This window comes from Eubalaena glacialis, chromosome 3, assembly GCF_028564815.1.
Source record: "Eubalaena glacialis isolate mEubGla1 chromosome 3, mEubGla1.1.hap2.+ XY, whole genome shotgun sequence".
Taxonomy (NCBI): domain Eukaryota; kingdom Metazoa; phylum Chordata; class Mammalia; order Artiodactyla; family Balaenidae; genus Eubalaena; species Eubalaena glacialis.
Window position 1 is genome coordinate 80,591,593 of NC_083718.1, and position 25,249 is coordinate 80,616,841.

Here is a 25,249-nt window from a genome sequence, read left to right on the forward strand (position 1 = left end):
GGCCCACTTGCTCCATGTTCGCGCACTCACCAGGCGCAAACAAACACCTAGGGAGGCCCACCATAGAGCCTCTCAGAATCAACCCAAGGCAAAGAGAAGGGCAGGCGCAGTTGGACAGAGTGACACCCCCCCAGCAGCTTGTCCTGGCCTCAGGGAACCCAAGGCTCCTGGTTTCTGTGACAAGGGGCTTCACTGCCCTTCCATACATGATGGTCAGATACACCCCCCACCAACCCACCCCAGCCTGGAGGCTCTCGGACCCCTGCAACCGGGGCCTCGATTGGAGCCAGGACTCTGGAGTCCAGGGTGGGATCTTGGCCCAGGAGAGTCCTGGGAGAGGCCCAGGCAGAGGGAGCATCCTCACAGATTACAGTGTAGTGGAGGAAGTTTATTTGCGGATGTGGGGAGAACATGGCAAGGGCCCTTGGGCTGGCCAGCAAGGGGGCAATCAGTGGAAACTGAATACAGATCCCCCAAGCCAGGTCCTAGGGAGGGCTCAGGAATAGGCGATATGTGTGATGGGGGTAGGGTGGGGGGTTGGCCTGAACCTAAAGGAGAGGAAGCATGGTGCCTAATTCCCAAGGCAGGAGCTGGCCAAGAATCCTAAAGTTAGAAGAAAACAGGGAGGAATCTGAAGGTAGTGTGTGTTTTTGACCCCAAGGGAACCCCAGAGGCACAACGGCAGTGGAGACAGCTGAGGCCTCCTTCTCCGGCAAATTCCATCACTGCTTAGGGACTGTTCTTGGAGGCAGCTCACTCAGGCCCAGCATCCTGGACCACAGGCCCTTGACCTTGACTGCCCTCTGCTCCTGGGCCGGGCCCTCTCCTCCTCACTCAGGCTCCCTCAGCACGGCCACCAGCTCCTTCTGTTCTCTGTGTAGAGCCTGACATCAATGAGAGAGAACAGACAGACTGGGAGATGAGAAAATCCAAACCCTTTCCCTCCACTGTCCTTGACTCCAGGCCTGGGTTTCCCCCAGGATGATAAGGGGTCTGTAACTCATATCACAGGCCCAGCAGGGCATATTAGGAAATCCGCCCCACTCAGCAGTTGTTTATGGCAGGCTGGGTGCCATGGCCACCTAGGCTGGGCCCCCCAGAGCAGAGCCGATTTTCAAAAAGGGCCCCTTAAGTGTCCCCCAATCCTCTGACCTCACCGGAGATTTCTAGCAGAGAAACTTTCTTAAATTAAGTGGACTTTCAGCTGGGCTACAGACATGGGAATTGTAGTGAAAAAGGGCTCTTTGAGCCCACACAGGGCTCAGCACTGAACACTCAATCCAGCTGACCCACTTCAAACAATGGTTAGCATCTGTAGCTGTAATGGGAGAGGTGTGGCTATAAGAGCAGGGGACTTCCTTCTTCCTCTTAGAATAGAAGCACTGAATGTCAGAGCTGGCAGGGCGTTGGGGATCACTATTTGGCCAATCTGGAAGCCAAAGCCTAGACAGGGGAGTGACCCTTGGCCTCATGGTGATGAAGCACCAATGGCAGAGCAGCCGGAGGACTCAGCAAGGCAGCCCCGAGAGTACCCGAGACACAACTCTCAACTGTGGAACCTGTCCCAGTAGACGGCGCTAGGCTGGGGCCTCGGTTATACCACCTGGGTGTCTGCTGTGTAGAGCCTGGGCCACTGCACTACACTACACTAGACTACACACCCCCAGGGCCAGTGTGTTACAGGAGGAGGCTGAGGGGGTGAAGGTAAGAGGAAGCAGCGCAAGGCACCAGCCTTTCTCCTGCTGCCGCCTCCCTGAGGCTTGGGGCCTTGCTGAGGCTGGGGCAGGGCCTTCAGATTGCCCCGACTGGTCTTGGGAAGGAGACCAGGGGACCTGAGAGCCATGGATCTGGGGACTTATTCCCCTCGGGAACAGGAGGCTCTGCCCCAGGAAGGGAGCTGTCGAGTGGCCACAGGTAAACTTAAGTTGGACATCTAAGTGATGAAGAGAACCCAATAATGGGCCACCGTTCAAGCCCCACTAAAAACCCTCTTTTGGAACTACATTTTGAGCCGGCGAGAAAATCCATCTCATCACTCTGTAGCCACGTGTGCTATCTGCGTCACCCAGCCTGATTACTCTCTTCCCCCTTATTCACCAACTTGGCCCCAAGTGACTGTGGGCCACTTTCAGAAATTAAGTTCACCCTCAAAGGACACATATTTGTTGCATGGAGGATGTTTCAGGTATGTTGACGGCTCTAGAAGTCATTCTAATGTACACATTTTAAAGGTACTGGGCAGTGGTCATGTGGAGCAGAACCACCATGGCTACAGAGGATTAACCCTGACCCTGACATGGAGGAGCCATCCCTGGGCAAGTCACTTGCCCTCTCTGGGCCCGTTTTCTCCTCGGCTGCAGCAGGGGAGCACGTGCCTGAGGGCAGGGCCGGGACACTCACCTGCCAGGCCTGCTGCCGGGCCTGGCCCTGCAGCTGCAGCTCCTCCACCTGCCTGCGCCCGGCCAGGACGGCATCTGCCAGCTGCCTGTTCTCGGCCTCCTGTTTCTGCACACGGCGCTGCAGGGCGTCCCGCTGCTGCAGAAAGTAGGGCATCACAGCGCTGCGCAGGTCTTTCTCTGGGATCCCGCTAGGGCGCCTGCAGGGCCGCAGGGGGTGCAGGGGTGGGGACAGGGAGTCGTCGTGTGCGGTAAGGCTTCTCCTTCCAAACCCAGTCAGTGGCATTCCCACCTTCAGCCTCAAGCTGGGCTGGCTTTCGAGGCCTCTCCTGTGGTCTCTCTCACTCCCAAGACCCAACCGCATGGCTCCTGCTCCTGAGGGGAACGCTAACCCCTTGTCCCTTAGCTTCAGCTCCCAGGAACCCATCTCTCCTCTTCTCACCAACCCGCACCTTAGCCCTCCTCCTCATCCACAGACACTCCCTCCAGCTGTAAACCTCCAGGGCTAGAGATGACTTTCCTCGGTCCTTGTGACCATGTGCCTTGCTGGTGCATCCACACCATGGGACTGTGAGCTGGAGAGATGGGGGGAAGGTGGCGGCCTGAGAGCAGGCCCAGACCCCAAGAGGCCCTGGCTGGCTAATGTGAGAAGATAAAGGAAAGATAGGTCTGAGGAGGCAAGAGTTTAGGGGGTTCTGAGTGCCCAGAGTGGGGAGATAGGTCAGTTCTGATGGGCAGTGGGGTAGAAGCCACTGTAGGTTCTTTAAAAATTCTTTCTCAGTTATAAAAGTTAATTCTCTTAAGTTATGAATGTCACAAAGCATTAGAAAATTGAAAAGCACAAAAACGGTTTTTACTCCTCCTGACCTAGGATTCTACTCCGGCAGGGAATGGAGGCAGGAGGCAGGAGCTCAGGCCACTCGCCATCTCGGTGGCCTCAACTCTCCACTCCTGTCCCCAGGGCCTCCTTCTCCATCCTGCCCAGAACAACCTGGCAGCAGGGCTGCCCACTGGAATGACAGCTCCAGGAGAGAAGGTCTTTCGTGTCTTAGTCACTGCTGAATCTCTGGCATCTAGAACAGTATTAGGCGTATAGTAAGTGCTTCTAAGTATTTGTTGAATGAACAAATGAATAAAAACCAGATGCCTGGGACAGACTAATCGACATAAGACTCCAAACCTCGCTATTGTGCCTCATCCCACTCCCTCTACCCTCTCTCTTGCAGGCCAGATGGGTCCTGAAATGAGCTCCCCGGGAAGATTTCTCTCATCCCAGTCACCTCAACCCCCTGGACAACATGCGCTTGCCCCCAGCTCTCCTCCCTCAGAGGGGCTATGCATTTGTCTCTCTGTTCGGGGTCACTGTTTGGTGTTGGTCCTCTCCACCTGTCCCTGTCACAAGGTCCTCTCAGGGGCTGAGAGCCCAGAGTCTCATGCATATGGGTCCATCAGAAAAGCTCCTTCAAGATGGTGAAATGCTGCCTCTTTCCCCGCGAGCCCTCCCGTGGCCGGGGGAGCAGGCATCACCCTTCTCACCAAGCCGGCTCCTTGCAGTCCTTGCTTTCTTCCACAATCGCATCCAGCGCATTCAGGACAGCTTCCAGGTTTCCCTCCGCTTTGATTTCAGAGATTTCCTCCTGAAGAGAAAAGAGGAAAGAGCTATAGTAATACCAGACAATTCCATATGCTGAACTACTAATGGCACTTAGTAAAATTTTAGCTAATTTAAGTTCTGTCTTTATACAAACATTCCAACGTTTCTACATGTGACTTTTATAATTAAGAAAATAAAGTATAAAATAGAATACATTTAAAAAGAGCCTGCAGCAAGCCTCTCCTCCTGCACATCATCTCTGAAGGCTGCATCCCTGCTGTTGCCCCCACAGCTGAGCACCCTTTGCGGACAGCACACACATTCTGATGCTTAACGAAGCCCATCCTGGAGTGTGACAGCATGGAAGTTAAACTCCCGAGAGGGATCACAGTTACTTAAAGACAGGAATGGAATCCTGTCCTTTTCTGTATCCCCTCCGGTATGCAGTTCCAATGAATTCAACAATTTGCTAAGTGCCTCCTCTGTGCCAGGCTTTGCACCAGGTGCTGGAGGAACACGGAGGAGTAGACCCAGGCGTGCCCTCGCTGAGCTCACAAGGTCAGGTGGGACAACAACTATAAACTCCATTACAACACAGGGCAAAGAGAAGGGGCATTCAAGACACCCCTGTCATTTGGAGGGAACGGATGATGGCCACTGCAGCCTGGGGGCACAGAGGACAGTTTTGGGGACTGAGGGTAGAGAGGGGCTGAGGGCAGGGTCCCTGCCTTCAGGGGGCTGACGATCTGGAGGCAGGACCCGAGCCAATAGTACCTGCTGGGCTTCTTGCCACTCACCTGGATAGATGTCTGCAACTGAGTTACAAACTTGTCATAGATGCGCTGTGTCATCTCAGGCTGCAACTGGTAGAAGCACTTGTAATAGTCAGTGAATCTCTGGTAGCTGGGGGGAAGGAGAGAAGGCAAAGGTTGGGGGGTTCAGAGTCATTGGCTCTTGCCTGGGCAGCCCTGCCCCTCATCACAGGACTCTGAGCCTTGTCTTCTTCATGGCGCTGGTGAAAGGCAGTGGATGCAAAGTGTCTCATCTGCAGCTCCAGTCTCTGAGGATGGCTCAGCCCCACCAGTCTCCCCACTTCCTCTCAGCAGAGCCCCAGTTGAGTTCAGGTGTCTCCCTCTGAAGGGTGGGTCACAATTAGGCCAGCCGTGGTTCTTAAACTTGACCTTACCAAGCACCAAATCACCAGGAGAGCTTGTTAAAACTCAGATCGCTGGGCCCCACCCGCTCAGTTTTGAACAAGCTCCAAGGTGCTGCTGGTGCTGCTGGTCTGGGCACTCCACTTTGAGAATCTCTGGTCATTCTAGTCCCCTTGCAGGGCTGCGTTAGGACAGGACATGTGGTCTCTGGGAGAGGTTTCCTTACTCCTAAAAAGAGCCACACAGGAAGGAACTGATGTCTATAGGGAATGACTATATCCAGGTGATGCCTCTAGCTCCCGGCAACCACAGAGGGCCTGGTCTGAGAGCACAGTTTCTACCCTAAGGAGGCAGAGCAGAAAGAGGGAAAGAACTCGGGTCTCTCAGAACATCATCAAGCTGCTGAAAACGCCCACCTGGAGCAACCCTACCTTGGGGCTTCTTGTTAGTGAGCTAATGGATTTCTCTTATTGTTCACGCCATTTAAAATCAGGTCTCTGTCACTTGGCAGCAGATACACCCCTTGTAGCTGGAAAGGTCAAAGGGTACCCAGTACACTCCCAACGGCTTGTTCTTCTTGGAAAAAGAAACTCAAATAAGGTAAATGGCTGTCTCCTCTCCCTCCTCGTTTTTGTGCGTGTCTCTCAGCCTGCTCTCTCAGGCCCTTCCCCTCCACAAGTATTCACTGAGCACCTGCTATGTGCTGGGTGCTCCGGGTCAGTGAGACTGGCACGGCCCTCCTAGAGCTTCCAGTAGAGGAAGAGATGGCAGCAAACAAAGAAACTCACATGTGAATGTGGAGAAGATTACTTGTGGAGAGTGCCTGGAAGGAAAAGGACCAGGGTCATGGGGCTGAGAGGGTGTACCATGGGGATCACCTCTAAGTGTGGAGGTGGTCAGTGAAGCCCTCTCTGATGAAGCAACATTCAAGGGACCTGCAAAAAGTGTCTGAGGAGGAGTCCTGGAACACAAAAAACCCACCCTGATACTTCGCTATGGGCCCAGATACCCCTCAGCCATGTGGGCCAGGCTGCTGGGCTCTGGACAAACAGGGGGTTAGGTACCTGGAACCCCATGCATAGCCCCCACCACACCCAGGGAGTCACTACTGGGTCCTCCCTTTCTCATGGCTCTTTGGGCCTCCTGGCCCAATTCCTACCCCCAAAACAATGTCTTCTGAAACAGGTGCAGTGTGAGAGCAGTGGTGTGCTGAGGCCAGCTCACAGTGGCTTGCAAGAGACAACCGTTAAATTTCCAGGAAATCTGTGAGCCAGTTGTTAAACACAGCCATTACTGAAAATTAAATTATACAAAGTTACAATAAATTATATTAAAAACAAAGGTACCGGGACTTCCCTGGTGGGGCAGTGGTTAAGAATCCGCCTGCGAGTGCAGGGGACATGGGTTCGAGCCCTGGTCCGGGAAGATCCCACATGCCGCGGAGCAACTAAGCCCGTGTGCCACAACTACTGAGCCGGCGCTCTAGAGCCCGCGAGCCACAACTACTGAGCCCACGTGCTACAACTACTGAAGCCCGCGCACCTAGAGCCTGTGCTCCGCAACAAGAGAAGCCACCACAATGAGAAGCCCGCGCACTGCAACAAAGAGTAGCCCCCGCTCGCCGCAACTAGAGAAAGCCCACACGCAGCAACGAAGACCCAACGCAGCCAAAAATAAATAAATTAAATAAATAAATTTATTTTTTAAAAAAAAGATAATAACTGCTCAAAACATATGACTTCCTAATCATTCTACACATTTTACTCTGCTCTGGAAGCTGTTTCCATCTATGGTCTCGATCTGTGGAAACAGGTGTGCTGCTGCCCATCTCTTCTCTACTGTGTGTAGTGATGCTACGCTGGTAAGCTTAGGAGTATTTGCACCTCAGAAACTGGCAAACGCTGCAAGCCAGGGCTTTATTTCAGGAGAGCTGGCTGTACGCACCTACCAGCACACCTCTGGGTAAGGGTGACAGTCTCCCATCCTTCTGAGGGTACACATTCGATATCAGTACCTCTTGGAGGCTAAACCTAGGTACCAAAAGGACAATACAAAGATGACAGGCATCATTTCAACCCGCAGCAGAGCCCCAGACATCTTGTTTTGCCACTGGCCCCACGAGCCACGCAGTCTGTGGCTACATGGAGGAATGTGGAGGGATACATGACGCCTGACAAAGCACAACTGGAATTGAAACCGGGTAATTGTGGCTTGAAATGGGTTTGGCTCAAACACGGGAGATCCTATTCCTCCTCCCAGCCCACTCACCAGGCGCATCTGAGCTGGGTGCATCTCCACCCAGTTCAGGCGGCTGGCAGCAGACAGGGCCCAGGGCAGGGGTGAGGATAATTCTGCCCACCGGTGCTGCCCGTCAACCCTTCTGGTGTCCCCTTTGGGATCTGAGACTTCAGTGAAAGTGAAGGACCCAGAAACATGCACACTGTTACAAACACACAAGATGGGAAACATATGCTCCAAGGACATGGAGGGAGAACAGCCAGGTTGGAGGCCCGGAGGAAAGTGATTTCTTTTCTTTTCTTTTCTTTTTTTATTGGAGTATAATTGCTTTACAATGTTGTGTTAGTTTCTGCTGTACAGTGAAGTGAATCAGCTATATGTATACATTTATCCCCTCCCTCTTGGACCTCCCTCCCCCCCATCCCACCCATCTAGGTCATCACAGAGCACTGAGTTGAGCTCCCTGTGCTATACAGCGGGTTCCCACTAGCTGTCTGTTTTACACATGGTAGTGTATTTATGTCAAACCTAATCTCCCAATTCATCCTACCCTCCCCTTCCCCCACTGTGTCCACACGTCCGTTCTGTACGTCTGCATTTCTACTCCTGCCCTGCAAATATATTCACCTGTACCATTTTTCTAGATTCCACATATATGCATTAATATACGATATTAGTTTTTCTGACTTACTTCACTCTACATGACAGACTCTACGTCCATCCACATCTCTACAAATGACCCAATTTCATTTCTTTTTATGGCTGAGTAATATTCCATTGTATATATTTACCATATCTTCTTTATCCATTCATCTATCGATGGACATTTAGGTTTCTTTTCTTCTAGTTTCATTGAGACATAATTGACATACAGCACCCTGTAAGTTTAAGGTATACAGCATAATGATTTGACTTACATATATTGGTAAATGATTACCACAATAAGTTTAGTTAATATCCATCATCTCAAATATAAACAAAAAAAAAGAAAGAAAAAAAAAGGATTTTCCTTGTCATGAGAACTCGTAGGATCTACTTTCTTAACAGCTTTCACATATACCATACAGCAGTGTTAACTGTAGTCATCAAGTTGTACGTTACATCCCTAGTACTTATTTATCTTATAACTGGAAGTTTGTATCTTTTGATCACCTTCATGCAATTCCCTCTCTCCCCAGCCCCCAGGGATTCCTTTCTTGAGAGACAATGCAGACTTGGGAATGCTGTGAATGCCCTTGTGAATTTCGCAAAAACATACATTCACAGAGAAACAGGAAAAGTGATGCATTTCAGAAAACATTCATTGCCACCCCATCCAAATGTCAACTTTTATCTTCTCATGTAAACTCTATTATCTTTGTGGATAGGGACGCCATCTGCAATGGCGCTGGGATTTCCAGGGTACCCAGAACAGTGTTAGATACATAGCACACTCAAGACATGCTGTAGACCAGGCGACTGGGGCTGAGCTGAGACCTGGGCTGCATGGCCTCAGGCTTGGTCCATTCCCAGCCACCTCCCCTACCCTGGACCCCAGGGTACCAGGGCCTGGGCTACTTGGACAGAGCAGTCCTCTTCACAGAGCATCCCCAATAGCCTCTCTGCCAAGCCCCCCTTTGCCCTCTGCTGGAACGGTCTCCTGGCCTCGGCCTTCCAAGGGTACACAAGGGGCCATCCAGCTTTGTGCTGGGTAAGTGTACGGCTCTAAAGACTGCCTGTCCTTTTGCCTAGGTTCAAATCCTACCTCTACCCTTCATCAGCTGAGTGATCCTGGACAACTTCTTTACCTTTAGAAGCATCAGTTTCCTCTTTTGTCAAATGGAGATAATAACTATCCATAAGTCACAAAATTACTGTGAGGATTAAATGAGGTTACATATATAAATACTTAGTACAGTGCAGAGCACACCCGGAAATGCTCCATGTTAGCTACAATTATTATTACTATTCTCAAAGGAACAGTCCTCACCACCCCCTGAGAAGTGTAGAACACAGTCAGTAACTTGGCTTCCCAGGGTTGAGAAGTCTGCAGAAGGCAGGGGCTTAGTAAATGCATCTTGGTTGCAACTGCATGTGCAGGAAGAACCCATTGGCCCCCACTACAAAGAAAAGGCTATGCTGTGGTCCCACGAAAAGGGCCACATTTGTCATCAATGAAAGTAACTTTTAAAAGCTGCATTTACTGTTTCAAAACAGAGATGACTACATTAACTGATTTTAACCTATTTTTTTCTCTTAAATACTTCTTGTGCAATATCTGAGATACCATCACTGTTTTTGAACTCACTGATAAAGCATGTCTTTTACTGCACTAAAAACTCATTGTAAACTGAGTTATCACACAAGTTTAACTTAAAGTACTTAAGGCCAGAATCAAACTCTGGTGGCTAGTCAATGTGTCAGTTTATATACGCAGATAAATTGTGTAGGAATGGAAAGACAGAGGCACAGACAAGTAAACACGGGTACTAGTGCTAAGGAAGCCCTGGCTTGCCTTCCTTCTCCATGGTAACCGGCTTGCTGCTCGACTGAACGCCTGTTCCACAGACTGTCCGCCAGAGGGCGGGTGAGAACTGGCGTTTCCGACCAGTAAAGGAGGGGAGGCCAAAGACAGACCAAGACGGATAGAAGCTGGGGATAGAAGCTGGGGAGCGCAGTGACAGAAATTCATGCTCTCCACCCTCCAACCACCACCTGTACAGCTGCCCTGTTTCATTAAGAAATGTTTCTCGAACTTCCCTGGTGGAGCAGGGGTTAAGAATCCTCCTGCCAATGCAGGGGACACGGGTTCAAGCCCTGGTCGGGGAAGATCCCATATGCTGCGGAGCAACTAAGCCTATGTGCCACAACTACTGAGCCTGCGCTCTAGAGCCTGCGAGCCACAACTACTGAAGCCCGCGCACCCTAGAGTCTGTGCTCTGCAACAAGAGAAGCCACTGCAATGAGAAGCCCACACACTGCAACGAAGAGTAGCCCTCGCTCGCCGCAACTAGAGAGAGCCCGTGCACAGCAACAAAGACCCAACACAGCCATAAATAAATAAATAAATAAATAAATTTATTTAAAAAAAAGAAAGCAGAGAAAAGGGAAGGGAGGGGAGGGGAGGGGAGGGGAGGGAAGGGAAGGGGTTTCTCTGTTTGGTCTTTCCCCCTTCCCCCTTTCTCGGCTCCAGGACTGAGAAAGCAAGAGGGGGAAAAGAAAACAGAAGTGTTCCTTGGCTTCCCTGGTGGCACGGTGGCTGAGAATCTGCCTGCTAATGCAGGGGACACGGGTTCGAGCCCTGGTCTGGGGGTATCCCACATGCCGCGGAGCAACTAGGCCCATGAGCCACAACTACTGAGCCTGCGCGTCTGGAGCCTGTGCTCCGCAACAAGAGAGGCCGCGATAGTGAGAGGCCCGTGCACCGTGATGAAGAGTGGCCCCCACTTGCCGCAACTAAAGAAAGCCCTCGCACAGAAACGAAGACCCAACACAGCCAATAAATAATAAATAAATAAATAAATAAATAAAATTAATTTTAAAAAAAAGTGTTCTTTGATGAAAATAAGAGGTCAGCCACATGTAAATCAATTAAGTTAGAACATTCCCTCACACCATACACAAAAATAAACTCAAAATGGCTTAAAGACTTAAAATATAAGACCTGACACCATAAAACTCCTAGAAGAAAACATAGGCAAAACATTCTCTGACATAAATTGTACCAATGTTTTCTTAGGCCAGCCTCCCAAGGCAATAGAAATCAAAGCAAAAATAAACAAATGGGACCTAATCAAACTTACAAGCTTTTGCACAGCCAAGGAAACCATAAACAAAATGAAAAGACAACCTACGAACCGGGAGAAAATATTTGCAAGTGATGCAACCAACAAGGGCTCCCTGGAGGAAGCAACGTCTGAGACCTATGAGAGCAGCAGGAGTCGGTCAGAGGACAGAAGGTCCTGGCAGCGCAGCTGAAGAGTGCACAGGCATACCTGTGTATGAAGATGTAATAACAGGAAATGTGTACTGAGCACTGACTAGAACCAGGCACTGGTCTAAGCACTCTACATGGAGTAACTCACTTAGTCCTCACGATAACTCTATGAAGTAGGGTCTATTATCACCATGCCCATTTTTCAGATGCGAATGCTGAGGCAGAGAGAAGCTTGTCCAAGGTCACAGAGTTGGGACATGGTGGAACCATCTGCTCTGGATCAGGTGCCTTGGCCTCCAAGACACACAGTCTGCAGGCTGGTAGGCCAGACACATACAGTCTAGACCGTATCATGATGGGAAGAGCTAGAAAAGGGTTTTAAGCAGGGGTGGGACAAGATCATATTTATATGTTAGAAGCTCCCTCCGGCTGCTATGTGAAGGTAGACTCAGGAGGCACAGCTGAGGTAACTGCCGACTTGAGCAAGGCAGACGCAGTGGGGATAGAGCGAGGTAGATGATCTGGAAACACACAAAGAAGAGAGAATCAGCATGATGGGGCTGAAGCCGCACACCACAGTCTGGTGAGTCATACCCACACTTCAGAAACTAATCACTGCCAGTAGCACGCATCATCTGCACATTCAAAGAGGGTGAGATATTTCTGAAACACTTATTTAATCGGAACATTTTATATATCAAACCACTCTTTTTCCTGTGAAAAACTGTTTCCTATGAACACCAACAGTCTCTGCCACTAGTTCAAAACTCTACCAGTTCATGTACAAATGCAATCAGCTCTCCTTCCTTGGTCATTGTCAGACGTAGGCTTTAAGTCAGTTTACACAAATCACACTCTGCAGCACATCTCAGGCTGCAAGACTGGACCAGGACAGGCACTGGACCAGTCTGGCATCTAAGAACTTAGGAACTGTCAATCACCTCTCACTCCCTTCAGCCCCCCCGGCACTGACAACACATGTGGCACAGCTGCCAGGTGCCATGGGTACCCCAAACAGTGCTAACTTCAACCGGGACCCCACCAACACCAACTCTAACCAACTGCCTCTCTTGGCGGGTCCTGATTTATAACAAAACATAGAAAGCCTCATCTGCTTGCTTTAAGAGAATAGCTGTTTCTCAGAAGGTCCAGGAGGCTGTAAGCACAGAAAAGAATCCTTTTCAGAGGACAAGGGAGAGGTCGCAAATGGTAAGTTCCAACATGGCCACGTTTCTATGTTCTGAAGCCTGAGAAAGGACAGATTCAGGCGTCTTTGCGTCAGCCGATCCAATGAAAGGAAGACACCCTAACTGAAGACAGGGTTGTGGGTCTGTGAGATCTGATAGCCCAGCAAGGCCAATAATCTTCCAGTCACTCTGGAGTGCATCATATAATTTGCCCCCCTAGTTAAGCTAACATGAATGTGAAAAATATGCTGAGTTGTAGGGAAAACCAACCTGCAGTTTAAAATATCCATTTGGATAAATGACATGTGAATAAACTAGCTTTTACTATGTAAAGATTCCTGTCCTCGGTATAAATACTTGGTCTTTGGGATTGAGGACTTCTAATGACTTGGGAGAGGGTCAAGTATTTGGATACATTTTAAAAGTCTGTATTCATACATGACATTTTACTGAGCCCTTTCTATGTGGAAACCAGCCATAAGTTCCTACTTAACCAAACGAGGGGAAGGCCGTTCTAGCGAGAAGCAGTAAGTGGAAAGAGCAGGTGGCAAGGGTGGGGGGACAGTGCAGCACTCAATGCAGAAGAGCTTATGTGCGTGTGTGTTTGCACCTGCACGCAAGTGTGCATATGCTGCATACCCATGGTTCTGACCATGGCTAGAGAGACAGGAGGGGCCAAGGAGTTAATGGCCTTTTACACTAAGCTAAGGAGCTGACATTTGATTCTGGAAGCAACCCTGAGCCAATTAAGCAGGAGAAAGACATGCTCAAATCTGAGCTGTAGACTGGAGGGGGCAGGACTGAAGCTGGAGAGCCATTTTGGAAGCTGGTGCAACAATCCTATGAGAGATAGTGAGGGCCTGAACTAAAGCATTTGCACAAGGATGCAGAGGACACTGAGGAGACAGGCTGGAACGAACAGGGCTTGGTGGCTGACTGGAAGTAAGCGGTCAATGAGGACTCCCAAATCTCTGGCCTAGAGAATGAGTAGATGGTGGTATCTTCAACCAAGTTTGGGACCACAGAGGGAGGAGAAATCCTGTTTTGCTGAACTTAATGTTCTGAGGGACACCAAGTGGAGATTTCTAGTAGTAGACTGTTAGAGATAGAGGTCTGATGCTCAGGAGGAAGATGTGTCTTGGGAACCCTCATTTATTCCAAAACTATTTATTGAATGTCTACTATGTGCCAGGCACCATAATAAGCAATGAGTAGAGAGTGGTGAACAAGACAGATAAGATCCTGTCCTCAAGGACCTTACGTTTTATGTGGGGAAGATAGACCACAAACAAACAGGCAGACAGTAGAACTATATACTGTGATAAGTGCTATGAAGGAATAAAATATGGTGCCATGATAAAGAATAACCAGGGGAGAAAGGTGGCTTTAGAGAAGGTCAGGGAAGAGATGGAGGAAAACCATTTCTGGCAGAGCAAACAACAAGTGCAAATGCCCTGAGGTGGGAAAGCTCTTGACATTCTAGGAAATTAGGAGGTTAGTATGACCAAGTATAGTTAGAGAGGGGAACAAGAAGTAGGCAGGGGCTAGAACATGTGGGGCCTTGGAAGCCATGGTAAGGAGCAATGAACAGTCACAAAGGACTTTCAGCAGCTGCAAGATATCAAATGCGATGTGATCATGAACATGTGTAGGTGAAGTAAGGAAAGGGCAATATTCACACATTTAAGGAACAAGTGGAGAAAGAAGAGCCCAAGAAGGAGCAACTAGTGAGGTAAAGGGACAGAGAATGGTGTTGCAAGCTAAGAGAGAAATATCAAGGACAGAGAAGTGGTTAACAGTCAAATGCTGCAAGGAAAGCAAGTAGGTTAAAGATGAAAAAATATCCAAAATATTTAGCAACAGAGTTATTAGTGACCTTGAAAGGAAGGTTTTAGGGGAATGGTGGCAAATTGCCCTAAGCTGAGGAAAAAACTGGAGATGGAGAACTAGAACCTGGGAATGCAGAGACCCAAAGCCACAACCTGGGATGTAAAGGGAAGGAAATTGATGGGGAGGTCGCTAGGAGGATGCAAGATTGGGCATCTCTCAGCCAAATTTGTAAATGTATAAACTCCTGCCTGGTGGTCTCAATTCTCTCGATGAACCAGGTGTTGGGGTCATTTTCACTGAGAGGGTACAGGGAGCAGAGCAGGGGAAGGGCCTGAGGGACATGATGAAGATTTTAAATAGCTACTGTGGAGAAGGGCAAGAGAACTGGCTGGAGACATGAGGATCATGGGCTCACTGAGGGCCCACATGAATTCCAAGAACATGACTTTGTGGAGGCACCATTTTCCACCATGGGTGAGACTCTACAGTGCTGCTCAGAGGCTGAGTGTAGGGGCAGAGGAGTGCAGACAGGATACTGAAGTTCGGTTTGACAGTCAGTGGGCTGGACGGATGAGGGAGCAAAAGAGCTGTGAAACAGAAGTGTGGCTGCCTTGCATCTCCAACTGAACCTATCCAAAAAGACGTCTTGATTTCCAACCCCAGACCCATTTCTCTCCCCCAGCTCTCAGCGGGGAGTGTTTCTTCCCCATCTCAGTAGATGGTAAAACCCTCCACTAAACCACCATCATGAAGAGTCAGCATCCTCTTGGAGTTCCCCTTTCCCTCATCTTCCCCTCCAATCCATTCTTTTTTTTTTAAGCTTTTAAAAAAAAATGTATTTATTTATATTTATTTTTGGCTGTGTTGGGTCTTCGCTGCGCGCGGGCTTTCTTTAGTTGTGGTGAGTGGGGGCTACTCTTCCTTGCGGTGCGCAGGCTTCTCATTGCGGTGGCTTCTCTTGTTGCGGAGCATGGCCTCCAGGGCGCGTGGGCTCAGTAGTTGTGGCTCGCGGTCTCTAGAGCACAGGCTCAGCAGTTGTGGCACACAGGCTTAGTTGCTCCGCGGCATGTGGGATCTTCCCAGACCAGGGATCGAACCCATGTCCCCTCCATTGGCAGGCGGATTCTTAACCAGTGCACCACCAGGGAAGTCCCCGTAGTATTTTATTAGATAGTTATTATATTTACGTAACCACATTCTTCAAATATTGGACATTTTTGGTGGTTTTCAACTATTTTCCACTGAACATGGAGCTATGATGAATATTTTTTGTATGTAAACTTTTTTGAACTTTTTTGAAATAATTATAGATTTGTACGAAGCTGCAAAGAAATGTATCCTCCCCAATGTTATTAACATCTTACACAACTACAGAACAATATCAAAACCAAGAAGCTAAAAAAAAACAAAAACAAAAACCAAGAAGCTGACATTGGTACAATCCACAGAACTCATTCAGATTTCAACAGTTACACATACATTTGTTTGTGTGTGTTCATCTTCTTTTCTTTTTTTTTTTTTTTTTAATTTATTTTTGGTTGCGTTGGGTCTTCGTTGCTGCGCCCGGGCTTTCTCTAGTTGCAGCAAGCAGGGGCTACTCTTCGTTGCGGTGCACGGGCTTCTCATTGTGGTGGCTTCTCTTGTTGCGGAGCACAGGCTCTAGGCACACGGGCTTCAGTAGTTGTGGATCGCGGGCTCTAGAGTGCAGGTTCAGTAGTTGTGGCAACGGGCTTAGTTGCTCCGCGGCATGTGGGATCTTCCCAGACCAGGGACCGAACCTGTGTCCCCTGCATTGGCAGGTGGATTCTTATCCACTGCGCCACCAGGCAAGCCCCTGTGTATCTTTATCACATGTGTAACCACCACCTCAGTCAAGATACTAGATGCTTTTTAAATATATTTGTCCGACTTCCTTGGTGGTCCAGCGGTTAAGAATCCGCCTGCCAGTGCGGGGGACACAGGTTTGATCCCTGGTCCAGGAAGATCCCACAGGCTGTGGAGCAACTAGGCCCATGCACAACTACTGAGCCTCTGCTCTAGAGCCTGCATGCCACAACTACTGAAGCCCACGTGCCCTAGAGCCTGTGCTCCGCAACGAGAAGCCACCCCAATGAGAAGCCCGTGCACCACAACGAAGAGTAGCCCCTGCTCGCCACAATTAGAGAAAGCCCGCACGCAGCAACGAAGACCCAACACAGCCAAAAATAAATAAGTAAATAAATAAATTTAAATAAATAAATAAATTTGTCATGATGTGGGCTGGGGTCTCAAAAACTCAGAGTCTAGAAGCCTAGAAAGACCTTAAAAGAATCCTACCAACAATCGATCATCTGCACAGCAGTGAGTACCTTTTAAAGATCAGTCACTGTATTCAGAGCATTTCAAATAAACAGATTTTTAAGCCAGTGGAGAGCCATCTCCCACACACGCAAAAAAAAAAAAAAAAAAAGATCAGTCACGACTTAAAACACATCAATGGCTTTCCATTTCTCTTAGAATAATAAACTCCCTTGCGTCTAGTAAAAATAATAACCTCTCTATATAATGCAACAAAGATAGACTATGGGGAAAAATAGATATAAACAATTGTGATGGGAGATTTTAAAAAAGAAATGAATGGCTCAATCAAGAAGATTTTTTAAATGAGCATATAAAAAATATATATATATATATATATGTATTTTTTGGCCACGCCTCATGGCATGCGGGATCTTAGTTCCCGGACCAGGGATCAAACCCGTGCCCCCTGCAGTGGAAGCATGGAGTCCTAACCACTGGACTGCCAGGGAATTCCTAAAATATTTTAATAATAAAATTTAAAAGCTCAAACTAATAAATAAGTATAGAATTCTACACCCAAGAAACAGAAACTGCACTCTTTTCAAGCGTACATGGAACACTGACAAAAACTGCCCATAGACTTAGCCATATAGAGCCAGTGTCAAAAATTCCCAAACAATAAGCATCACACAAAATGTGTTATTTCACCATAATGCTATAAAATTAGAAATTGCAACAAAAGGAAAACTTTTAAAAAATTACATGTCTGGAAACCAAATGACATACTACTAAATAATCATTGGGTTAAAGAGGAAATGGTAAGGAAAATTACAAAGTACATAAAATTAAATGACGATGCCCATATGTAAAAAAATGAAATTGGACCTCTTTCTCATATCATACAAAAACTAACTCAAAATGGATCAAAGACCTAAATGTAAGAGCTAAAACTATGAAGGGGCTTCCCTGGTGGCGCAGTGGTTGAGTCTGCCTGCCAATGCAGGGGACGCGGGTTCGCGCCCTGGTCTGGGAGGATCCCATATGCCGCGGAGCAGCTGGGCCCGTGAGCCACAACTGCTGAGCCTGCGCGTCTGGAGCCTGTGCCCCGCAACAAGAGGGGCCGCGACGGTGAGGGGCCCGCGCACCGCGATGAAGAGTGGCCCCGCTTGCTGCAACTGGAGAAAGCCCTTGCACAGAAACGAAGACCCAACACAGCCAAAAATAAATAAATAAATAAAATGCTGGCTTAACTCCTAGAGTTTCATTATAAAAAAAAAAAAAAAGAACTCTCTCCATAAAAAGTCAGACAAAAAAACCCAGAAAAACTGATCATGAATTCTAGGAGTTCTGGGGCTGAACAACCTACTCATTTCAAACCAAAAAAAAAAAAAAAAAAAACTATATAGAAGAAAATATAGGTGTAAATCTTCATGACCTCGCATTACACAATGTTTTCTTAAATATGACACTAAAAGCCCAAGCAACCAAAGAAACAACTCTTCTCAATTTTTAACCTAAATAAATAAAATTAATAAATAAGTAATCTAAATTGGACTTCTCAAAATTAGAATTCTTACAAGTTAACAATAAAACGACAAATAACCCAATTAGAAAATGAGCAATGAGGGACTTTCCTGGTGGCGCAGTGGTTAAGACTCCACACTCCCAATGCAGGGGGCCTGGGTTCGATCCCTGGTCAGGGAACTAGATCCCACATGCATGCCGCAACTAAGAGAGTTCGCATGCCACAACTAAGGAGCCCGTCTGTCGCAACTAAGGAGCTGGCAAGCTGCAACTGAGGAGCCTGCCTGCCACAACTAAGCAGCCCACGTGCAGCAACTAAGGAGCCAGTGAGCCACAACTAAGGAGACCTCGAGTCACAACTAAGGAGCCTGCCTGCTGCAACTAAGGAGCCCACCTGCTGCAAGAGCCGGCACAAATAAAAATAAATAAATAAAAAAATTTTTTTTAAATGAGCAATGAATTTGAATAGACATTTCTCCAAAGACGATACACAAATGGTCAATAAGCACATGAAATATGCTCAGCATCATTAATCATTAGGAAAAGGCAAATCCAAGATGCTATAAGATACCAATTTACACCCACTAGGATGACTATTGGCCGTAATTAAAAAGACAGACCTAACAAGTATTGGTGAGGATGTGGAGAAATCAGAACCCTCATAAACTGCCGGTGTAAATGTAAATTGGTACACTTGCTTTGGACAATAGTTTGGCAATTCCTGAAAAAGTTAAACATAGAATTACTATACACTCCAGCATTTTCACTTCTATGTATATCCCCAAGAGAACTGAAAACACTTGTTCACAGATGTTTATAACAGCATTACTCATAACAGACAATAAAAAGTAAAAACAACTCCAAATGTCTATCAACTGATGAATGGATAAATGAAATATGGTATATCCATACAATGGAATTATTACTCAGTCATAAAAAGGAGTGAAGTACTCATATATACTATAACACGGATGAACCCTGAAATCATTAAGCTAAGTGTAAGAAGCCAGACACATAAGACCACATGTTATATGGTTCCATTTATATAAAATGCCCAGAAAAAGCAAATCCATACAGACAGAAAGTAGATAATGGTTACCAGGAGCTGGGAGATTGGGATGAGAAATGGGAAGTGACTGCTAATGAATACTGTACAACGTTTCTGGAGTGAAAAGAATGTTCTGGAATTAGATAATGGTGATGGTTCCACAACTTTTTGAATATACTAATTTCACTCATTAAAAGGTGAATTTTATGGTATATGAATTAAATCTCAATTTAAAAACATAAATGACTATGAAAATATTAGATATAAGAATTTGTAGAAACCAGCAAAAGCAGTAATTATATGAAAATTTATGGTTTTAAACACATTTTTCAGAAAACAAAAACGATTGAAAAAGAAGAGTTAAATGTTCAACTCAAGAATTTTGGAGCTGTTCCCTGGTGTCCTAGTGGTTAGGATTCCAGGCTTTCACTGCCGTGGCCTGGGTTCAATCCCTGGTCTGAGAACTGAGATCCTGCAACCTGCATGGCGCCGCCAAGAAAAAAAAAAGAAGAAAGAAAGGAAGAAAGAATTTGTGAAGAGACTAATAAAATAAATCTAAATAAATTTTAAAAAATAAGGATAGATACAAAGACAAAGAGACCAACAGTAACCTCAAAACACAGAAATTAAAAAAAAAAAAAAAAGGCTGATTCTTTAAAAAGATTAATAAGATAGAACTCTGGCTACATAAAGTCCAAAATAAACAGCATATGATGGAAAAAAGGGAAATAATGAAAATTAAATTAATAATTTAAAACAGTTCAAACAGTTACAAGTTAATAAAATATAACAGGTGAAAGAGACAAATTTCTGGGGGGGAACCTGTAAAATGGCAAATCTGTCAAAAGAAGAAATAACATCTAAACAGAATTGTAGCCATTAAAGAAACAGAAACACCAAAAATCTGCAACAAACACTATGGGGACACTTTGAGGACAAAACAAAGATGCCTACTGCATCATTGCTCTTTAACATAATACTGGCAGTCCTCGACAACCCCAGAAAGTTCTAGACGTAAATGAGTTCTTCCAAACTTTTGAGGACTAGATAATCCTGATTTTATATAAATCGTTCCTGAAGAGGGATATATGTGGCTAATATATCTTTGGTTCTATAAGCTGATAAGGACAGTGAAAGAAAAAGAAACTATAGGCCCATTTCACTTATAGCACACAAACACTGATCTAACTAAATCCAACTGTATTTTTTAAATGCATCATAATTAACTAGATTTATTCCAAGAATGCAAAGATAGCTTAACTTCCATAAAATCTACCAATGTAGATCATCAACGTTAATGAACTAAAGAAAAATTATACGATCTTCTTAACTGGGGAAGAAAACATTTGATAAGTTCAACACCGAATCATGATCTTTTTAATAATTCTCAGAAAACTAGAATGAGACAGGGACTTCCTTAATTTGCCAAAAATACATACCAAAAATTGCAGCTGAATGTTTTGAGGATCCAGAAAAATTCATTCTAAAGTTTACAAGGAAAAAATCAAGGTTCTCAAATAGCTGGGTCAATTCTAAAGCGAAGAGAGAAGAGGGACTTGCTGTACCAGACTTAAGGTTTCCTACAAAGGTTTGGTATTAAGAACCCATATGCACTGGCACAAAGACAGGTGAATAGATCTGGGGCAGAAGAGAGACCCAGGGACACAATAGGCGGAGGGACCTGCCATACGATAAAAGGGGCTCCCTAAAGCAATGGGGACGAACGAACTGTTTAGTTGACAATGATTGGGAAAACAAAAAAAATAAGACTGACTGAGACTACCACTTTACACCTGAATCCAGACAGATCACAGATTTAGAGTAGAGAGTAAAATGATAAAATAGCCAATAGGAGAAAACACTGGAGATTATCTTTGTGACCTGGGCGTCGGTATAGCCTCTGTAAACAAGACCTCAAAAGCACAAGCCATAAAATGAAAAACATGAATTACATGAAAATTAAGGGTTTTAAAATACAAATTGATTAGGCAATACTTAGCAATTTATTATGACTGTTTGAAGGATGCGGAGTTAGTGCAAAGTTTGAGAAGAGTCATGAATATCCATACTGCTTGGGAGAAGGTCCCCTGGGATGACTACATTTCTTTTTCTGCTTCATCTTCCTGGCGTAAAGTGTAAGCAACTAAAATCTGTGTAATTTTTTTATTTAATTAAGGATTTCTGTTACTCAAAGGACATCATAGACAAAGTTAACATCTAATAGAGATAGCTATTTCCTCTTCAGTCTGAAACAGACAAAGGATTGATATCTAGACTATACCAGGAACTCCAGCAAATCATCAAGATAAAAAACCCAATTAAAAAAAAAATAGGTCCAAAAAAAAAAAAACTGCAGAAAATAAGTAGGCAGTTCAGAGAAAAGGAAGCCAAATGACTAATGAGGTATATAAGGAATTGCCCACACCTATGAGGAATTAGAAATGTGCAAATTAAAATAATAATGAAATACCCCTTTCACACCTTCAGAATAGCAAATATTAGAATGGTAGATACCCAGTGATGGTGAGGACACAGGAGAAAGGAACAGCTTTTCTGGAAAGCAATCTGACAAAACATAGGTAGATATAAACCCTTGGATCCCGTGATTCCAATCCATTATATACCTCAGAGAAATTCTAGCACTAGTCTGTGAGGGGATGTACCCTGGCATAATTTGTGGAGGGAGCTGGAAGCAACCAGGTGCCATGATAGGGAATGGGTAAGTGCTGGATGCATATCATGAAATGACAAGCAGCACTGAGAGCTCTGAACCATATGCATTTATAGTATATGGTTAGATCTTTAAAAATAAAGTCTATTAAGTGAAAAAAGACATATACAGCACAACTATCATTCACATAAATTTAAAACATACACAGACAGGGTACTTCCCTGGTGGCGCAGTGGTTAAGAATCCGCCTGCCAATGCAGGGGACATGGGTTGGAGCCCTGGTCCGGGAAGATCCCACATGCTGTGGAGCAACTAAGCCCATGAGCCAGAACTACTGAGCCTGCACTCTAGAGCCCATGGGCCACAACTACTGAAGCCCGTGCACCTAGAGCCCGTGCTCCGCAACAATGAGAAGCCCATGCACCACAAGGAAGAGTAGCCCCCCGCTCACCTCAACTACAGAAAGCCCTCACGCAGCAACGAAGACCCAACGCAACCAAAAATAAATAAATTAAAAAAAAAACACACAGACAAAACAACACACTTTACAAGGATGCAAACTTATTCAAATGTCACCTCCCTGCACCCACGCTAACCCAGACCCCTTTCCCATTGCTCTCTGTTCCTTCACGCTGATTTATTTTTCTTTATGGCACAAGAAAGTCTATTCCACGAGAGCAGGGACCTTCCTATCTTGATCACTGCTGTATCTCCAGCTCCTAAAACAGAGCCTGAGACACCGGAGATGTCCAAAAAACATTTGTACATGAATAAATGGAGGACATATAGCCAACAGAAAGCAGGGCCTGTGGGGAGGAGAGAGGAGGGTAAGAATGAGTAAGGGAAAGCCAATCAATCAATCAATGGAGAGATCTTGCCTGGACATAAAATGATGGTGTGTCATGAATGGCCCATAAAAATGATTACAAATTATTTTATCAAATTTATTACTATGGAAACTAGGTCCTGCTTGATAAGGCTGTCACCTGCCTGTGCGGCCTCCTCTGATTTTACTCTCACTCTGCCAGTTCCTAGAACGCCCTGACCATTTCAGGACCTTTGCACAAGCTGTCCTTCCTTCCTATAAGCTTTTTCTCTAGTTCTTTGAAAAGCTGGTTCCCTCTTATTCTTTTATCAATATCACTTCCTCAGAGTGGAATCCCCTAACTATCCTATCTAGTGTTTTCCTTTCCCTCAAGTTGCTCGTTCATTACCTTACCAAACTCTGTGATTATTTTGTTTACTTCATGTCTCTACCCACCGAATGTAAGACAGGGGCCTTGTCTGCTTTATCATATCCCCAGCACCTGACACAGTGCCTGGAACAGAATAGTCATTCAAATATTTGCTGAGTGAATCAGTGAGTGAAGAGATGTATCATAAGGTTTTTGTAGGAAAGGTAAAGTCCTAAAGCCAGGAGGGAAGGAAATAGGGAGCAGATGAGAGTCTTGATGATGTCAAAGAACAGGGGTAGTGGGGACATAGAGGGTGGATGGAAAACAGGCTGTGGTCAAACCCCTTAAAGTTCTGATAACAGTGTTTCAGCATTAATGTTCTGGGGTATGGGACCATGGACAAAACTCTTCCTTTAAAGTGTCCAATACTGTTGTGACAGGCTGGGACCTGGGACGCTTTGCTGCAGTGCTTGCACCTAGGCAAATGTCTCCTCAAACAACAGAATACAAAGTAACTATAAGGGACTAAAAATAACTACATACATGCACAGTTGGTGCAAATCCTGATCAAGATACAAAAAGACCAAAAAGCCAACTGTCACTTTCGAGGTGTCAGGAGAAAAATCAGGGTACTGCACATGATCCCTGCACACAGCATCACTGAGGGGGTGGGCAGACCACCTAAGCCACCTCTCCAGCGGACCAATGGATCCACCCCTACCCTCACCCCATTTAAGGGACCAGCTCACTCCCCCTCAGAAAAATGAGCAAGGACACCTGTAACTTGTTTTCACTCTCTCATGCAGCAGCATGAGTCTCAGTAAAGCCTTCCCTGAATTTCTCCTCTGGCCTCTTATCAATTTCTATTGATTAAAGTGTCCAACAATTCAGGTCAACAGCATTGTTAGAATATTGTTCATATAAAGCAGAAATCAAGAGAGGAAGTGTTTCTTTCTATGGTAATACATTTAGTCCTCACAACCACCCAGTGAAGAAGGTTATTACTATTTCCATAATAACAGCTAGAAGTCTAATGCTTTCTACGTAGCCGGCACTGTTCTAAGAGCCTTCCGAGTATTTACTCATTTAAACCTCAGAAAGACCGACCCTATGAGAAAAGTACTATTGTTCCCATTTTATTTATGAGTAACAGAGGCACAGAGCAGTTAAGTCTCGCTCACTTTAAGTTGGGCCATGACTTGAACCCTAAATCTAACTCCAAAGCCTGTGTCTTTCCTCTCAACCACCTATAATCAAAACTAGGCTTACTGGGGACTTCACTGATGGTGCAGTGGTTAAGAATCTGCCTGCCATTGCAGGGGACACCGGTTCAAGCCCTGGTCCGGGAAGATCCCACATGCCACGGAGCAACTAAGCCCCTGCGCCACTACTACTGAGCCTGCGCTCTAGAGCCCGCGAGCCACAACTACTGAGCCTACATGCTGCAACTACTGAAGCCCGTGCGCCTAGAGCCCCTGCTCCACAACGAGAGAAACCACCACAATGAGAGCCTGCGCACCACAATGAAGAGCAGCCGGGACTCGTGGCAACTAGAGGAAGCCCGCAGGCAGCAACTAAGACCCAACACAGACAAAAATAAATAAAATAAATAAATTTATAAGTGCATCCATTATTTAAAAAAAAAAACTAGGCTTACTGGAAGGAGTAGCTACTTGTCCTAAATGTGCTCCACATTACCTGTATTAGTAAACATCACGTGACTTCCGGAGGCTTAGGAATTGAGGGTAGAATAAGACTGCCAATCAATAACCCAGACCCACGTGACTGGGCTGGTTCCTCTGGGGCCGTCCTGGTCTCGCGGGGTTTAGACTCTGGCGGGACAATTCCTCTTTTTGCCTCTCGCCCACCTCAACCTACTGCGAGATTGGCACTCAGCCTCACTTCCTCCACCTTACCTCCCAGCAGCGACCAACTTCTGGAGGAAAGTGTCCACCATGGTGTCAAAAAGCTTCACCCTCGAGATGGTAGTGCCGGGGCGCGCAGATTCCTGAGACAATTCCTCAGGCCCTTTTTCCTCACAGCCGCTGCCTACGTTGACGCCGCTCGCTTCGGCCATGTTGAAATAGAACCGCCAAAGCTAACTGGCCCGGCCGCTCCGCCCACCGAAGCCCCCGATTGGCCGTTCCCGGCATTGCGCGCTTCCGATTGGAAACAGCGAATGTCTATCACCGAGCCGCGGGGAGGGGAAACTGCCGGAGGCGGAGGGTTACACACA

The 25,249-nt window shown here is 46.3% G+C and overlaps 1 protein-coding gene across 3 annotated transcripts; it reads right to left on the reverse strand.

The window, feature by feature from the left end:
* Window positions 1-367: 367 nt before the first annotated feature.
* PMF1 (polyamine modulated factor 1) lies at window positions 368-25,090 on the reverse strand. 3 transcript variants are annotated; one of them, XM_061183303.1, is made up of 5 exons: window positions 24,930-25,090; window positions 4,788-4,893; window positions 3,933-4,033; window positions 2,401-2,535; window positions 368-884 (listed from the first exon to the last, which is right to left on the reverse strand). In XM_061183303.1, exons 1-5 carry the CDS (start codon window positions 25,088-25,090, stop codon window positions 845-847), a joined length of 543 nt encoding a protein of 180 aa, XP_061039286.1. In that variant the 3' UTR covers window positions 368-844. The 3 variants fall into 3 exon arrangements, with proteins under 3 accessions (XP_061039286.1, XP_061039285.1, XP_061039288.1); XM_061183302.1 differs by having other exon boundaries at window positions 2,401-2,596; XM_061183305.1 differs by lacking the exon at window positions 24,930-25,090 and adding an exon at window positions 8,174-8,256 and having other exon boundaries at window positions 2,401-2,596.
* Window positions 25,091-25,249: the final 159 nt, after the last annotated feature.

Coding starts and splice junctions, on each gene's coding strand:
- PMF1 (XM_061183302.1), bottom strand. CDS start 25,090: ATGGCCGAAGCGAGCGGCGTCAACGTAGGCAGCGGCTGTGAGGAAAAA. Junction 4,894..24,929: donor AAGTTGGTCGCTGCTGGGAG/GTAAGGTGGAGG, acceptor CCTTCCCCCCAG/CTACCAGAGATTCACTGACT. Junction 4,034..4,787: donor AGTTGCAGACATCTATCCAG/GTGAGTGGCAAG, acceptor TTTTCTCTTCAG/GAGGAAATCTCTGAAATCAA.